The 16,659-nt window shown below is 40.9% G+C and overlaps 1 protein-coding gene across 6 annotated transcripts in view; it reads left to right on the plus strand.

Moving 5' to 3' along the window:
- Positions 1-16,659, plus strand: part of RAPGEF4 (Rap guanine nucleotide exchange factor 4) — a 317,996-nt gene that overhangs the window by 89,251 nt on the left and 212,086 nt on the right. The window contains exon 1 of one of the 6 annotated variants that reach the window (XM_059928105.1): positions 362-683. The exons of the other annotated variants lie outside the window; for them this stretch is intronic. Coding sequence (XP_059784088.1) covers positions 672-683 — 12 coding nt within the window. The 5' untranslated portion in view covers positions 362-671. Of the gene's footprint in view, positions 1-361; positions 684-16,659 lie in introns of those variants that run through there. 6 annotated transcript variants of the gene reach the window in all.

Below are 16,659 nucleotides of genomic sequence, written 5' to 3' on the forward strand. Positions count from 1 at the left end.
GGCAGCCCCTGGCCTGCCTGTTAATGTGCAGGGACCCACCCCCTCATCTGAGGCTTAACTGGAACCTAAAAGCCAAGGGACCTGCTTTCTCCCAAGTCAGAGGCCTGTACTTAACTTTTGGCAACTTTGGAGCTTGTACTGTAGGGTTACTTCCCAGGCCAGAAATTTGCATCAAAGGGCTAAGAAAAATACATCCAAAAATAAACATGAAAGCCAAGACTTCATGCCAGGAACTCCAGCCACACACATCCTGTTGGCTGGTTCTCTTGCCTCTCTCCTCACAGTTCTGCTTCTTTTAAACCGAGCCGGAAGCCTGCTCCGGTGACTCGGACCTCACGTCTGCCCCAGGGTCTCACTCCTCTGTCCTCAAGCTTTTCCATGGGATGGTGAAATGATTCAAATCCAGAAAGGAAGGGAGTGAAGTTACTAGGAGATAAGTAAAGTTAAAAATAATATATGTATATATAGGAAATCTTTTCCTATTGCCTTTGACTGCCGGAGCTTTCCTGAAGAACCACCGGCCCCGGTTTTCTCTCCGGACTAAGATCCTCTTAACAGTAATAGATACTAACAGGAAATAATCAGCGATGAAGGTGCATTTTGCTGTCCAAATAAAGCACCACTCTTCACTGGATGTCTGAGAACACTGAGAAAAAGAAAAAGAAGGACGTATGCCCTACCAGGTCAGAATGGGTCTTTTTTTATTCTTTAGTGGGGAGATATTATATGTCACAGTTTGCAGTTTAGTTCTAGGAATTATACTCTAAAACATCTCTGGCTTTTCTAAGTATGTTCCACCAGACCTAAATATGTACCACGGCACTGACATAATTTGATTTCATCTTTATTTGTGGGGGGGGGGGGGAAGTGGTGGCTCATCTTTTTCTGATTGTGAAGGATATGTTTGTTTAGCCTGATGATCTTAAATGTTTCTAGGAGATATTTGTTCATAAGTAGGCAGAGTTACATTTATCACATTAATATTAAATATATGTATTTATCTGGTGAATGGCATATATTAAAAATGAATTTGGGGCAAGGAAACAGATTGATTTCACCCTCTGGATGCCCTGGTAGGCACCTTGCCTGCAGCTCTCAGACTATATGAAGTCCTTAGTGTTTATGGGAATTCTGTTACATTATTGATGACTTGAAGTCCTGCCAGCTCCAAAAGCTGTGATCTCACTGTTTCTCAGAAGATGATCAGGGGGCCTGAACAGATCAAGGCTTGGCTGTCAGGTGCCAGGAATGCCCAGATGTTGCGGGTAGGCTTGCTGGCAGGGTGCTGGAATTGCTTCTGAGCTGGTATTCCTTTGGGTGTTCATTTCGGGAGTGTGCAGTGGTCACTCACGTCTTTTAGGAGTCGCTGTTGGTGGAGGTTTTGAAATCCTTCCCCTGGTTGTGCATTTACCTGCACGCTGTTGACACCTCCCCCCTACCCTCTCCCCGCACTTTAATCTTGCAGTGGCCCTCTTCACTGTCTCAGCTCACCTGCCAGGCTGCGTGCCTGCTAAAGAGCTGCTCGACTCAATGTTAATTGATCCCACTTTGAAAATTTCATCTCTAGAAGCTTCTGTCGTATTCGACACACATAGTTGGCTCCCACCACAGGGAGGTGCAAAATGCACCGCATCTGTCTTCCTGGTTTACGATCTAGTGGAGAAGACAGACAAGCATAAGCACAAATCACCCTGATATCAGACAAACTGAAAAGTACCATGAGATAAGACACAGGGTGCTGAAGGACATATGGCGGAGGGCAGGGAGAGGTTCATTTCCACCCAGGCTATCATTTCATCCAAAGACAAAGAGATCTGGTGAATTCTTGTGTGGCTAACAAGGCTGTTTTTCAGCCTCCCTAAAGGATTGGGGTCAGTTAACCAAATTACAGTGTGTGAGACAGGCTTGTCGCAAGGGACTGACCACGCAGAAGAGGCAGGGCTTCCTCACTTGTGCTGTGCTGCCTGCTGCCTTCTCCTCCTGTTCTGCACCCCTGGGCGGGCTTGGTTAGGGGTCTGCCTGCCCTCTGAGGGTGTCATGTGTTGTATTTCCAAATGCCTGGCTTTGTGTTCTGTTTATTGTTCAGTCATCATCTGGAGAAATCTGTTCTGAGGTTTAACCGGGTCCCCAGGGCAAAGGCAGTTCTAGTTGGGAAAACTTCTAAGAACTTGAGACTTTCAGAAGGAACACGTGGTATGCGCTGGGGATATCGTTAAGCTCTTTATGTGTCAGGAGCCCTCTGGTCATGGGACTTTCCTCCTCTCATCAGGCCAAATTCCACTCCTGTGTAGTCTACAGGCCACCGCGGAGAGGTTAGGGCGCAGTCACTGGGGCAGGGTGGCTGACACTGAGAAAGGAGCAGCAGGAAATCCTGTCCCAAAGTCGGCAGCTCCGAATTCCTGCAGTCTTGCCTGGGGTTGATCTCACTGACCTCAGTGTTCTGAGCTGTCTAACTCAAACCAATAAATGCAAGACAGACCTTCTAAAGGCTACTGATGTGGTCGAGTGTTCTGGCCTGAAATTCTGATCTATTCCTGGTTTAACCCAACTTTGCTGAATGCCCTTTTGGAAAGCTCTCCAGCTTCCTAGGCCACCTGTTTGTAAAATAAATGTACCTTTACTGAAATCCTGCCTTGCTGACAGCAGTGGTTCAAGTTGATATTGAACGTTAGGTGCCTTATGAGTTGAAAAATTTAGCGCCTCGTCCTCGCCTTTCGGTTTGCAAATTCAAGAAGGCAGAGCCACAAATTATGTGAATGAAAAGGATAAAGTATAGGCAACAGTTCATATTGTATCAAAATACATTACTTGAAAGGCAAGAAAAACTTTTTGTTATCTTTCATTTATAATTGTAATTCTTAAAACTAGTTCCACATTAGAATTACCTGGGGGGTTATTAGAAAATTCCCATGCATGGGCGCTCTCTAGACCAGTGAAACCAGAATCTCTAGAAGGTGGGGCCTGGGCATCATAGCTTCTTAAAGCTCCCCAGATGAATCTGCCGAGAACCCCTGTCCTCCAGCTCCAGGCTCTGGTATCCACTCTGCCGCTTTGCACTTGCTGCTTCTGCATGTACCTGGCTGGCATCTTTGCCCAGTGCTAAGGCTCTACAATTGAATAATGTGTTGGTTCCTTACTAGTCTGTGTAAAATTTTCCCAGTGTAATTATTCCTTCCCTCATACAGACATTCTGCTTCCAAACTGGGGTTTCTGCCAGATGTAAGTGATAATGGCCATCAGTACTTCAGAGACAGAGTGAGGGGGATTGATTTGAAGCTTTGTGATTAGAGGTGACCTCTGTGGTCTGGCTATTAAAAGTGCGAGAATAAGGTGCAGAATCACCCCCCGAATTCCAGTCCTACAAGCACACATTCTCCTAGTTGTCAGGACAATGGTGTCATCATACATCACGTAGTTCCTGGAAAATTCCACTGTGCCCTTGTGAGAGATAAGAGTGAAAAAGGCAAGTAATAATATCTTAGTGTTATTATGAAGAGAGTTTTGAACTCATGGACTCGCTGAGAATGTCTAGATCCACCTCATCCCTGGACTATACTTTGAGAATCACTTCTTTAAGATAAATTCCCAGAAAAAGTTTTCCCATGAAAACTTTTATGGCTCTTGATAAATATGACCAAATGTATTTTCAGTGACTTTTATCCTGCCACCAGGAGTATTTGAGCATGGCTGTTACATCCAGCCTTGGTTAGCATGACCATTTTATATACATTTATATATGTGTGTGTATATATATGCATATATACTTATATATGTTTATATATTTTCCATCATATTGTTATTATGTTTGATTACTGCTGGGGTGGTAGGGATTTTCTTAAATATTTCTTTACTGATTATACTTTCTCTTTCAGGACATGTTACTCATACATACATTGGCATTTACTTATCAATTTATGTGAATGCTTTATGCTTTATTTGATCAAGACATTAATTTTTTTGTAATTCCTGCAAATATTATTATCTTGGTCTGTTTTCATTTTTCATAATATTTAATGTACATAAATTCTAAATCCATTAAATCTACCATAATTTTCCATAATTACCAAAGGTTTCATCGTACATAGCAGATAGCATCTTAAACAAGGTACTCATTAATAAATGAAAATTAATAAGTTAAAATCCTTACATGAATTCCTGGTAATAATAATTGTAAGCATGTGCATAATCATCCTAGTGAGTCCTGGTATTATTAATAAATTTTTAGAGATGTTTTAGCACAGTTGGCAATTAATTCCTTCAAATTCTCTTTCTTGCTTTCTGCTTGTTGCTTTATATTTTCTTCTTCCTCATCCTGGCCCCTTCTCCAGACTTCTCTTAGGTCTGAAATGTCCAAGTTGTCTTTTCTCCCCTCCAACTATTTATTCAAACTTTCAAACACTCAGAAAAATTGAAAAATTTTTTTCTCTCTCTCCATATATATATTTACATTTCTCTGTGTGTGTATATATAGACACAAATACATATGCTCATATATGTTTGTTTTGCTAAACCATTTGAAAACGTGTTATTGATACTATGATACTTTACTCTACAGTACTTCAGTTTAACTTTGTTCCCCTGCCCCTCCTTGTCCTAGCCAGTCTCCCTTTACAATCAGCTGTTTATTTATCTCTTCCTTTCCAATCCCATCCCAACACCGCTGGTGTCTCGCCTCAAGTTCAGCCAAAATAAGGGAGGCAGTGCAGCGTTTAAAGGCCGTGGACTGGAATTGGCTAGATCCTGACAGTCCTGGCTTTGCTTCCCACCAGCTCTGTGTCCTCAGGCACGTTACACAGTCTCCCTGAACCTCCTTCCTCATTTGTCAAAAGGGGGGTACAATAATCCTATCACACGTGGCTGGAAGAAACGATATGATGTAATCAGCCCCTTAGCTCCAAAGAAGCATCCAGTAAATGCCTTGAGAGGCAGTGAAGGATGGACACACAGACAGAGCCAGGAGTTCAGACACACATGCCTGCTCAGACACCTGGTGCTGCTCTCACTGCTGCCCGGGGAGAAGTGTAAACCATCTACCGGGGCATTCGAAGGTCTCTAAATTTGTCCCTATATCCTTTCCCAGCCATATTGCCTCTACTAATTTATACACATACTTTTATCAGTGTAAATCATGTCAGCGAGCATATGTGGTGCATCCACTAAATGCCAGAGGCTGCTCTAGGCACTGGGACACAGACCTGAACAGAGTGTGACCCTCAAGGAGCTCACAGTCTAATGAAGAGGAATATATGAAAATCTTACCATATGAATAGATATGAGCTACAGCAGAGGTGCATGCAGGGGCTGGAGGTGGGAGGAGGACAGAGTATCTGCCAGGGGGAGTCAGAGGGTTTCCAGAGGAAACCTCCTCTGTGCGTTGTCATCATGAGGCTGATAGGAGTGCGACTGACAGAAAGATGCCAGCTGGACGCAGGCTAAAGAATACAGGTGCTGCAGATGGAACACATTTGTGTTCTGAGGGGACACAGAGAGGGTCATAGCAGCCCTCCCAGTGCGAGGGCTGGCTTCTCTCATCTTCAAGTTCTTCATGAAGACAAGAGCCCACCAGAGCCTCCTGGCCTTTCCTGAGAACAGAACAGGGATGTTTTTGTTTTTAATCGAAGCCTGGTTGATTTACAACGTTGTGTTAATTTCTGCTGTACAGCAAAGTGATTCAGTTATACATATCTACATTCTGTTTCATATTCGTTTCCATTTTGGTTTATCACAGGGTATTGAATATAGTTCCGTGTGCTATACAGCAGGACCTTGTTGTTTATCCAACCTATATATATAATAGTTTGCATCTACTAATCCCAAACTCCCAACCCATCCCTCCCCCACTCTTCCTCCCCCTTGGCAGCCACAAGTCTGTTCTCTATGTCTGTGAGTCTGTTTCGTAGATAAGTTCATCTGTGTCATATTTTAGATTCCACATATAACTGATATCATATGGTATTTGTCTTTCTCTTTTTGACTTCACGTAGAATGATCTCTAGGTCCATCCATGTGGCTGCAAATGGCATTATTCTTCCTTGTGGCTGAGTAGTATTCCACTGTATACATGTACCACATCTTCTTTATCCATTCGTCTGTCGATGGACATTTAGGTTGTTTCCATGTCTTGGCTATTGTGAATAGTGCTGTGAACATGGGGGTGCATGTCAGAACAGGGTTTTTGTCTCCTTCTTCCCCTCCCTGAAGCCCTCCTTCAGTTTTTCCAGAGACTAGCTTTGTACCTGTTTGCTCCCTGGAGCAGAAACACATAACAAGCCCAGAAGTGTTAACTAAGAGACTGAAGGTCACATCCTCAGTGAAACAGCCCCTAGCAGACCCCAGCTTCAGGTCTGCTAACTATTACTCCCACCCTGCTTCCCAGTCTCTTTGCTGTGTGTTCCCTTTGCTTCCAATCATCTCTCTTCTCCACCTGTACCATGATCCAGCCCAGACGTTGTCTCCTTTCTAACGTCTCCCAGACCCACCTTCTCCAGATCAGGTGAATAACATCAGGAAACAATGACGGCAGCCTGTTCACATAGGTGTTACCTATTGGCAGTTCATTTTCTAAATCAGATCTGCCTGTGAATGGAAGGCTGGGAGGAGGCTGAGTTTCCTCCTGAGGAGCTGAGGATCCAGATGATCAAAAAGAAAAGGACTCTGAGAAAGACAGGTTGAGATCAGATCAGAAAGGCCAACATCTGGGATTGCTCAAGTTAAGGGAAAAGGAAGGCCCAGAACGCTGCCATTCTTCAAACAGACCAAGAAACCTGGAAGCTGAGAGCTGCTGGGGCTGAGAGAGCCCTGAGCAAGAGGCCAAATGTTGCTTCAAGACTGACGCAGAGGAAGCTAAGGACTGTTACAGGCATGCCGAGGGGTCCACTTGGCTTCTGCTGTGTTTGGAGGCCTGCAGGGCTTCATCAGTTGGGGCTTTCACTGGGGGCTCTGCTGACCCTGCTGCAGCAAGAGTTCCTAGTGACCATCAAGCCTGGGTCCTTGGGTCACAGAAGGTGTTGATGAAGATAATCAATAATAAGAATAGAAAAGAGTTTTATTTGAGTCAAACTGAGAACTAGCCCAGAAGCCAGCTTCCCAGGTTACTCTGAGAAGCCGCTCCGGAGAAGCAGGGTTTTCGGCACAGTTTCGTATCTTGTCAGAACAAAGAACCTTGAACAAGTCAAGGATACATTTCTTCAAGGTTTCAAAAACAAACAAACCAGACTAGCACATATACAGCGAGTCAGTGTGGCCTTGGAATCCTGGGAAGGTAGTCTTATCACTGAAGGAGAACCAGCATTGGCATCCCAGGAAGGGAGGCATTTAATCTTTATTTTTAATATGGACATTCTTTTCTTCTGGTCAGTGCACCTTTTTCTTTAATAATTAAAGCAGATGTACAATGTGTGTGTGATAGGCCACAAACAGGCTGTTTTAGTTAGCATAAAATTCAAGTTAACTCGTGTATAAGCCAGAATGACTTCCCTGTATCTCAATATGTGAAAATTTCTGTTATCAAAGGCATGGAATGTTCCACTGAGTCTTTCATCTGTGTTCCCCTGGGATGTGGGGGAATCTTCTCCAGTCTCAGGTAAGAGGCAGGCGAGCCCCCTAGAGCATCATGTTTGAGGGATCCATGACATCTGTCTAAAGGCCAGATCTGATTGAAAAACTTAGTGCTCATTTGTATTTTACATTTACATTTAGTCTCAAGAATATAGTTTAGGTATCCTGAATTCAGTTATGGGGAATTTGGGCATAAAAAGAGCTTTCCGTTTGCTTAGGAAAAAATTAGAGTTAGACCCAAATGTTCGTGTTTTGCCCTGAAGTAATAGAATAACTTATTTAGTCCATTGACACATAGGTCTGTGTGTAGAGCGTCAGGAAAGAGGAATTGTCCAGAGCAGGTGCTTCTACTCTGGGATTTGTGATCCCTGGGAGTTCATGGAGTAGCTACTGAGAAACCTGCAAACCTCTGATATTTTTGTGTATGTGTATTTTTCTGAAAAGAAAGTTCATACTTTCATCCTAATCCAAAAGGGGTGTGTTTTTCCAGGGAGATTAAGGACCATTTTCCATAGAATCAGAAGGATCCAGACCAGATTATATAGCATGTTCCTCCTTTATGTGGGAGAATACGAACATTTACACTTAATTTCATGCATCTTTACAGAATTTGTGATGGTGGGAATGGAGATAGAAAAATAATTTTCATTGTGGTTCTAAGGCTTTGCCATTGGTATCCAGAAACTTTTTGTAGTGAAAGAGAAATAATTAGGAAAAAAAATGCCAAGTTTTAGGCTCAAAACAGAAATGCTTTACTTTGAGATTTTCTACCAAAGCCTGTTTTAAAATAGGTATTTCTCATTTATGGATCCATCGCCCCTCTAAATAGAGCACATTTGAATATTTTGTATTCAGTTCCAAAATGATTGAACTTTAATAATTTTTCATGGAAATGTGGTTTGTGTTCTTAGTTCCATAACCCCTCCCCAAACCATCCACATTTAATAATGACCATACAACTAACTGAAAAACTTCAGACAATGGTACTTTATTTTTCTTTTCCTCATTCTTTTTTTTTTTTTTAATTGGGGTATAGTTGATTTACAATGTTGTGTTAGTTTCAGGCGCACAGCAAAGTGAATCAGTTGTACATATACATATATCCACTCTTTTTTTAAATTCTTTTCCCAGATAGGCCATTACAGAGTACTGAGTAGAGTTCCCTGTGCTATACAGTAGGTCCATATTAGTTATCTATTTTATATATTGTAGTGTGTATATGTCAATCCCAATTTATCCCTCCCCCACCCCATTATCCCCTGGTAACCATAAGTTTGTTTTCTACATCTATGACTCTACTTCTGTTTTGTAAATAAGTTCATTTGTACCCTTTTTTTTAGATTCCACATATAAGTGATATCACATGATATTTGTCTTTCTATGTCTGACTTACTTCACTTAGTATGACAATCTCTAGGTCCATCAGTGTTGCTGCAAATGGCATTATTTTGTTCTTTTTTATGGCTGAGTAATATTCCATTGTATATATGTACCACATCTTTATCCATTCCTCTGTTGTTGGACATTTAGGTTGCTTCCATGTCCTGGCTATTGTAAATAGTGCTGCAGTGAACATTGGGGTGCACGTATCTTTTGGAATTATGTTTTTTTCTGGATATATGCCTAGGAGTGGGATTGCTGGCTCATATGGTAGTTCTCTTTTTAGTTTTTTAAGGAACCTCCACACTGTTCTCCATAGTGGCTGTACCAATTTACATTCCCATCAACAGTGCAAGAGAGTTCCCTTTTCTCCACACCCTCTCCAGCATTTATTGTTTGTAGATTTTTTGATTATGGCCATTCTGACCTGTGTGAGGTGATATTTCATTGTAGTTTTGATTTACATTTCTCTAATAATTAGTGATGTTGAGCATCTCTTCATGTGCTTTTTGGCCATCTGTAGTCTTCTTTGGAGATATGTCTATTTAGATTTTCTGCCCATTTTTTGATTGGGTTTTTTGTTTTTTGATATTGAGCTGCATGAGCTGTTTGTGTATTTTGGAGATTAATCCTTTGTCTGTTGCTTCGTTTGCCAATATTTTCTCCCGTTCTGAGGGTCAGACAGTGGTACTTTTAAAAATTAGCTATAGCATGGCCCATTATGCAAAGCAAAAACTGTCTTATTTTGTTATTTTAGAGAAATTTAATTTATTGAGACTAGGTGATGCATGCATTTGGTAAAAAAAAAAAAAAAAAAAAAATTCTAAAATTAGGGCAGGGTATATATAATAAAAGGTATATTTTTCTTCCACCCCTGCCCCCAACCACAGCTCTCTTCTCCAGTAGCAACCCCCTGTTTTGGGGCATCTTCTGTAGAATATTTTATGCAGAGTATTCTCTTTGATTGGTTATTGGGCAAGACTTCCAAAGCTGATATTTGACTCTTCTTCTCAAGCTCTTAAGAAAGAAAGAAAAACAAGTTTTTAAATTTCTAAATGTATCAAGATATTTTGAATTGCAGTCTTTACACAAATTGACCCTAAAGTACCTCCCAGGGTTTCAGTTTACTTTCTCCTTTTGCTTTACTATTCCATTACATTCTAACGACTTGAACCTCCTATGGCATTGTCTGATCTTTTAAATTTGAGAACATTATTGCAAAATGCAACTATGGTTCAAATAGAAAATTTTAACCAAGCATGTCTTTGTGGTATAATTTTAATTTTTAGGTATGAAGAAATGATAAGTTTGTTGAAAATTCAAACTAATATACATGCTTAGTAATGTTAAAAGTATAAGAAGTATAAAAATACTTCTTTCAATTTGAATAGAGATGTTTAGTTATTATGACTACGGGATACCACATTGATATCATGCTAGTAAATAAAACATGGGAAATTCTTTTGGCATTAATTTTATAAGCAGTTATTTCTGTAAATAACCTCTATCCTCTGCATTTCCTGAGTTCATGTATATGTACCAATGGAGGCAGGCATCCCTTGTGGTGTAGATGACCTTGCATCCATGGCCCTTGAGAGAATAAATATTTATGTTGACAGTGCAGCTGTCATGAACTGAGTTCATAAAATTGGGTTTGGGTTTTTTAATCTGACATATTATTCTTGCTTAATTTCATTGTGCTGACGATGGTCCCAGTGCTATAAATCAGGGAGTGTTTTGCCCACAAAAGAAAAGGAGAGTAGGAATAACATGAAATATGGCCTTTGTTTTTATTAGAAGTGTTTATTCATTTGGGTACCTATTTTTTTTCAGCTGCTAGTTCCCTGGATCTTATCATTTTTTAAAATAGATCTATGATGATTTGAAGTAAGGGGTAGCACAAAGCTCATAAAACTAAAATGTGAAACAAGTGAGGGGTATTGTTAAAAAAAAAACAACACCTATTTTTTAAATATGTAAAAGTAGGACACACGTATGCAAATTCAAACAGTACAGTCAAGGCCGACTACGTAATTTTTAGGGCCCAGTGCAAAATAAAAATGTAAGGTTCCTTTCCCCAGAGGAAAAAAAATGTCATTAATCGTGCTAAAATATAAAAGCTTTTTCCTTTCTTCTTCTTTCTCTGTCTGAACTCATCATGTTTCTTATTTGCTATTTAATGTTGTTCTAAGTAAAGAAAAATTAAAAATTATTAGCACAGGTTTACTCTTTATCTTTCTGTGGTGCAATGTCAGTTTTAGATGCAAACGTAAGAATATTTAACTTGTATGTGGAATCACTGAAATTACGTAATTTGTATTTCCTAGCTTGTACATGCATATGTGTTTCATTTTTTATCAGAAGAGTAGAAACCGTGCACAAAGCTGATTCAGCTGTTTTTATTTCTTTAGTTCTTGGTGCACACACCTACCCACACTCTCCCTCTTCAGCTTACAGATGAGTAAGGAAAGACTGAAAGGAAGAGGACTGTGGGTTGCCCTAGCTTTCCTTTCTCTTCGCACTTATTTTCAGCGTGATTGGCTAATACAGGGAAGTAACGTGAATAAGAAAGGATATGATAGCGTTCCTTTGTCAGTGCCACTGCATTCTTAACTGTGTTTACAGCAAGCTCTGGTTAGAACAGAAAATGGGAACTTGGGCTGTCAGCGCCAGGATTTACTCATTGGAAGATGTAACTTGCTTACCTTGTACTTGCTTTGAGTCATGTTGGACTCCCGGGCGTCATGCGTCCACCCTGATTCTGTCCTCAGGAGGCATGGGGAATGCTGGATGTAAAACAGGGCCTCAGGGAACAGTAGACGTGCATATTGCACTATCTCCTTTGCTCGTGCACGTGCACCACTGTCCCACTGGACTTCACTTACAAAACACACGTTCAAAGATAAAATTATTAAGAACTTCAAGATGGTGACAGCAGAGCATTAAGCTTTCCAGAGCCTGAGCATGGGCCCTGTGCCTCCTCATAGGTCTCATGCCCACGGAGCCAGCCCTGAGCTTAGAAATGCATGAAACAGAGAAAGTAAGCCTCTTCCTTTTCCGTCCCCACTCACACTCCCAGCTCCTCTTACCAGAGGAAATTATCTTGTTTCTTCACTAACATTTCAGCTGCTACTTAACGATGGACATAGCTATAGATAGGTAGATATAGGTATAGATAGGTAGATACGTGCACGTAAAGTGGTAGATTAAATATGACCGCAAGTTCTTTGCAGCTTTTGCAATCAAGAGGTGGAGGCTGCTTTCCTCCTCTCGAAGCCAGACTGGCCTTGGGACAGGCTCTGACCGAGAGCGAGAGCTACGGGAGTGGTGTGACTTCCGCGTCGGCCTGGAGAGGCCCTGTAGTTTCATGCTTGTGCCCTGGGAGTGCTTCCTCCACTCTGCAGAGATGCCCAAGATGAAGAACGATGTGGTCCATCCCAGTCGTCTCAGCCTCACCAGCTGAGGCCGAAATGAGAAGTGAGTCCATAGCCCCACCCCGCTGACTGCAGCCACTTGAGTAAGCTCAGGTGATGCCAACAGAAGAACCGCCCAGGGAGCCCGACAGAATTATGAGAAATAATAGTCATTGTTTTAAGCCATTTTAAGTTTGGCCGTGGTTTGTAATGAGCAATACAGATATAAGGGCATATGCATTAAAAACATTTAAACTTGTATACGCCCATAAATGGGATTACATCATTCATATTGTATCTTGCTTTTTTCCACTGAGAGACCCTTCTGCCTCAGTCCATTCCGATGAACCACATTATGCTACAGAGTTTTCCGTTGGCTGGATTACTATAGTTATTTAACCTATTACCCTGTTGACAGACAGTTATTTTGGTTTTTGTTCTCATAAACAGTGCAGCAATGTCCGTGTATACGAACATTCTTGTACGTATATCTGGATGTACTTTTGTGGAGTAAATTCTTACCTATGGAATTACATGGACATTATGTGAAATTTAAAATCTGGTGAATATTTTCTCATTACACTCCAGAAAGTCTGCACTAGTTTATACTCTCCTCAGTGTATGAGTATACTGTGTACCATTTCTTCAACACTAATTTCAAAGTTTAAAAAATTTGCTAGGGAAAAGAAGGGGTCTTATTATTATTTTGTTTCCTTAATCATGAGTGAGAGAAAGCATCTTTTAAAATATTCCTTGGCAGTTGTATTTTTTTTTTTTTTTTTTTTTTTTAATCTCTGAGTGGCTGGTTCATATCCTTTGTCTAGTAGTCTGTTGGGTTGTATTTACAGTTAAGATTGTAAGAGCTCTTTGTAAATTAATGTCTCCTTTTTTGCTAGATGTGTTAATATAGCTTTTCCAAGTTTCTGTTTGAGATATGTTTTGTGACCGGGCACTTACGACTGGAAAAACATTTCCTGACTTGCTTTATGTTTTTCTTCCTCAAGGCATTTCATTCATTAATTTTTTTCCTCTAATCTCTTTCCCTTGAACTATGCCCCAGTTACACATCCCTAAAGACATATTACTATAAAGCAAAACTTTTTAAAAGGCATTTTGTTGTCTACCACTTCTGGAAATTAATTCATCCAGTTAGTGTTTTTATCCTTTTGCTACCAGTGAGATGCTCCTTCAGGAAGCTAATCCCAAGTTAGTTGGTTGCTGGATCTGTTGGCTGCAAACCACAGTTCCCAGCAGTAATTCATCCTTATCTATTTGGGGAAAACTAAAGGGAAGAATGCATTTTAAAATTATATCACATGCTGTTTTTCTTGGCCAGATCAACGGTAGGCATTCTGTACAAGGTCCCTCGTTCTCTTTACAGATCAGATACTTTTTGTGGGATTGTCTTGTAGGGTTGAAGCTAAAAATCCTGGGTAAAGAGTTGAAGTAATTCTACTTTCGTGCCTGGACCTGATCATTTCCAGGTGCTCAGTGCATTGCCCATCAGTGGTTCTAGAAAAACAGGATCAAACCATGTGTGGAAGACAGCAGAGGCAACTTCAAAAACCTCAGAGGAAGGAGTGTTTAAGACAGTGTGTATAGGGACTTCCCTGGCAGTCCAGTGGTTAAGACTCCATGCTTCCACTGCCGGGGGCACAGGTTTGATCCCTGTTTGGGGAACTAAGAGCCCACATGCCACGTGGTACGGCCAAAAAAAAGAAAAGACAGCGTGTACATTATGAAGGTGGAGGAAGAGAACTACTCAGTTAAACACTTGATTTGGAGGCTAATGCTAACGTGGTGGTGAAAGGTGCTGGTAAACAGGCCAACAGAAGTTACTGAGATCCTCTTCCAGAAAAGCTTGGAAACCTTTTTAAATGTACAGTAATCCCCCTGTGAATAAATGTTTATTTGTAAAACAAACAAAAAATCCAAACAGCTTTTAACCTCTATGGGAAATGAGAAACTCTTCAAAAGATTGGTTTTCAGTAAAGGGAAATATCCTTCCTTTAAACATAAATATCTTTGAAAGTAATTCTTATAAATTTATGTTCTACTTCCATTTTTTCTTAGAGGAAAACAAAATTTAATATTTTACCAAACGTAATGACTGTGTCATCCTTATGAGTTTGTGACTTTATTCTCTCCTTCTGTTAGCTGATGCCCTCAGAGCCTTCTGAGCTGAGTAGGAGTTTTTACCACCACACTGAACGGCACCGATGTGTTATGGAATTCTGTTGTTTTTCTGTTTTCCCCCTTGCTCCAAATTGCTAGCTCTGGGTGTTTACTGAAGTCAATATTCTTGTTACTGGAAACCCCCTCTCGCCTTCCCCTGGTGCTTTTTCTCTGGCAAAGGTTGGGGAACAATAGGGCCACCCTTTTTAGCATGGCGTCTAAAAAGAGTAATCAACCCAAAGAAGTGAGTTGTGCACACTCATAGCTGTGCCATCTACCAGCTGTGATGTATGAAATAAATGTCACATTTGTTTGGGTGGCTTAGGTGACTTATGTGCAGCCCTTCATTGCGTTCAGATTGATTAGGAGATCTGTACAAGAGACCTGGATTAGTGATGTATTGCCGAAGTGATTTATAGAATATCATTGCTACATTGTTCCTCAAGCTGCAAACGTGTCCCATCCTAATATGCAAGTTCATAAATGAATAGAGGGGGGCAGTTTCTCGGGTGGAAAGCACCATGGCCTGGGTGTCAGACAGACTAGAGTCAAATGAGATTTTACCGCTTCCTGGCTGTGTGATATTGAGCCAGAGGTTTGCACCCCAGTTTTCTCACCTGTGTAATGAGGTAAAACATAGCTTGTATTGTTAAGAGTGTCTGAGTGTCTAGCCCATAGGTAAACACTGAGTGAAAGAATTTCATTAAATGATAACAACTTTAGATATATAACTTGATATCAATTATGCTTTATGAGTGTAACTCATTAGAATACATTCTCAATGTTTATGATAAATTTATCTCTTACCCTTATTGATACATAAATATACAATGATAAATTGCTTTAAAAACCCACACAATTCTTTAATAATAATATCTCTTAACCATTATCCATTTCCTGTTCAAAAGTCAAATTCTCAGTGGCAGTGGAAGATTGGGGTCATGAAAGAGCTAAGGCTAGCCAGGTTTTCATTGCTCTAAAGTTTTCATTTTCAGATTAGAATGTGGCTCTACAGCTGGAAAGAGGATGAGATTGAGCATTTTTCTTCCAAACTCTGACCTTGAATGAGGGTGATCTTTCTGGCCATTCCAGACCTTCTGAATAGAAGTGGAAGGCGGGGTAAGTCCTGACCCATGGTAATGGAAATATACTCTCCCTGCAATGAAAGGGGTCACATCTGGGGGTAGACTCGGCTTATTTGAAAAATGCAAATTGATAAATAGCAAACAATCTTGGCAACAAAACTTTTCACAGTAGCTTTCTTTGGGTGCCCAAAAACTTCTCACGTGTGGACATGTATGTCTGCATAAATATGTGCAAAACACACCCACTCCTGCCTACCTACACTGAGTTCTACACCAATGACTATCACTTCCAAGAGATATGCCAGAATAAGCTGAAGAGGGATTAGGTCTCTGTGCTTTGAGATTGGAGCTTTGGTGCTTTGAAACCACCAGAAGTCACCTGGGTATGGGGTCGGTGGAACCGGCCCTTGGTTGTAGCTCTTTGTCACATGATGTCTCAGATTTGAGACACTAGTGTAAACTCACAGCCCCGATCTTCCTTTCTGATGGTGTGATTAAACATGCTCTGTTTGGGTGTTGCCTGGTAGTTGAGAATAATAACACTGCTTGGGTAGGACGGGTGTTGTCCTGAGGCATGGCATCCTTTTGACTTCCTTCCCCAAATGGAGCGCTTCCTGCTTTCCAGCTGAATGATGAGTCACGTGAAAAGACTTGAGGATGTGACACAGGAGATCACTTAGGCCATAATTATTTTTGAGTGGCATGAATGACAAATTGCTTTCATGTGCACATATCTCATCCAGGTAGAGCCAGGAAATGCAAGAAGGGCTGGAAATAGCTCCTGGCTACATGGGAGCATCTTTGATGCTAGTGCTTTCAAGATCCAAAAGAGTCACATCAAAGTAGTAATGTTTACCAGCATTCTCATTGCTGATCTGAACATTCTGATGTTTTTTTCTATATCTTGTGATTTCTGGCAACTGGGAAGCATTTTTAGAGTTAAATCCGAGTGAGAGATTCATCAAGTGTTTGATATTTGCCCGAGATAGACCTATAAGTGCTCAGTGGCACAAAGAAACACGTGGCCAAGAGAACCGTCATGCGAGAAA

Source organism: Balaenoptera ricei, chromosome 7, assembly GCF_028023285.1.
Source record: "Balaenoptera ricei isolate mBalRic1 chromosome 7, mBalRic1.hap2, whole genome shotgun sequence".
NCBI classification, from domain to species: domain Eukaryota; kingdom Metazoa; phylum Chordata; class Mammalia; order Artiodactyla; family Balaenopteridae; genus Balaenoptera; species Balaenoptera ricei.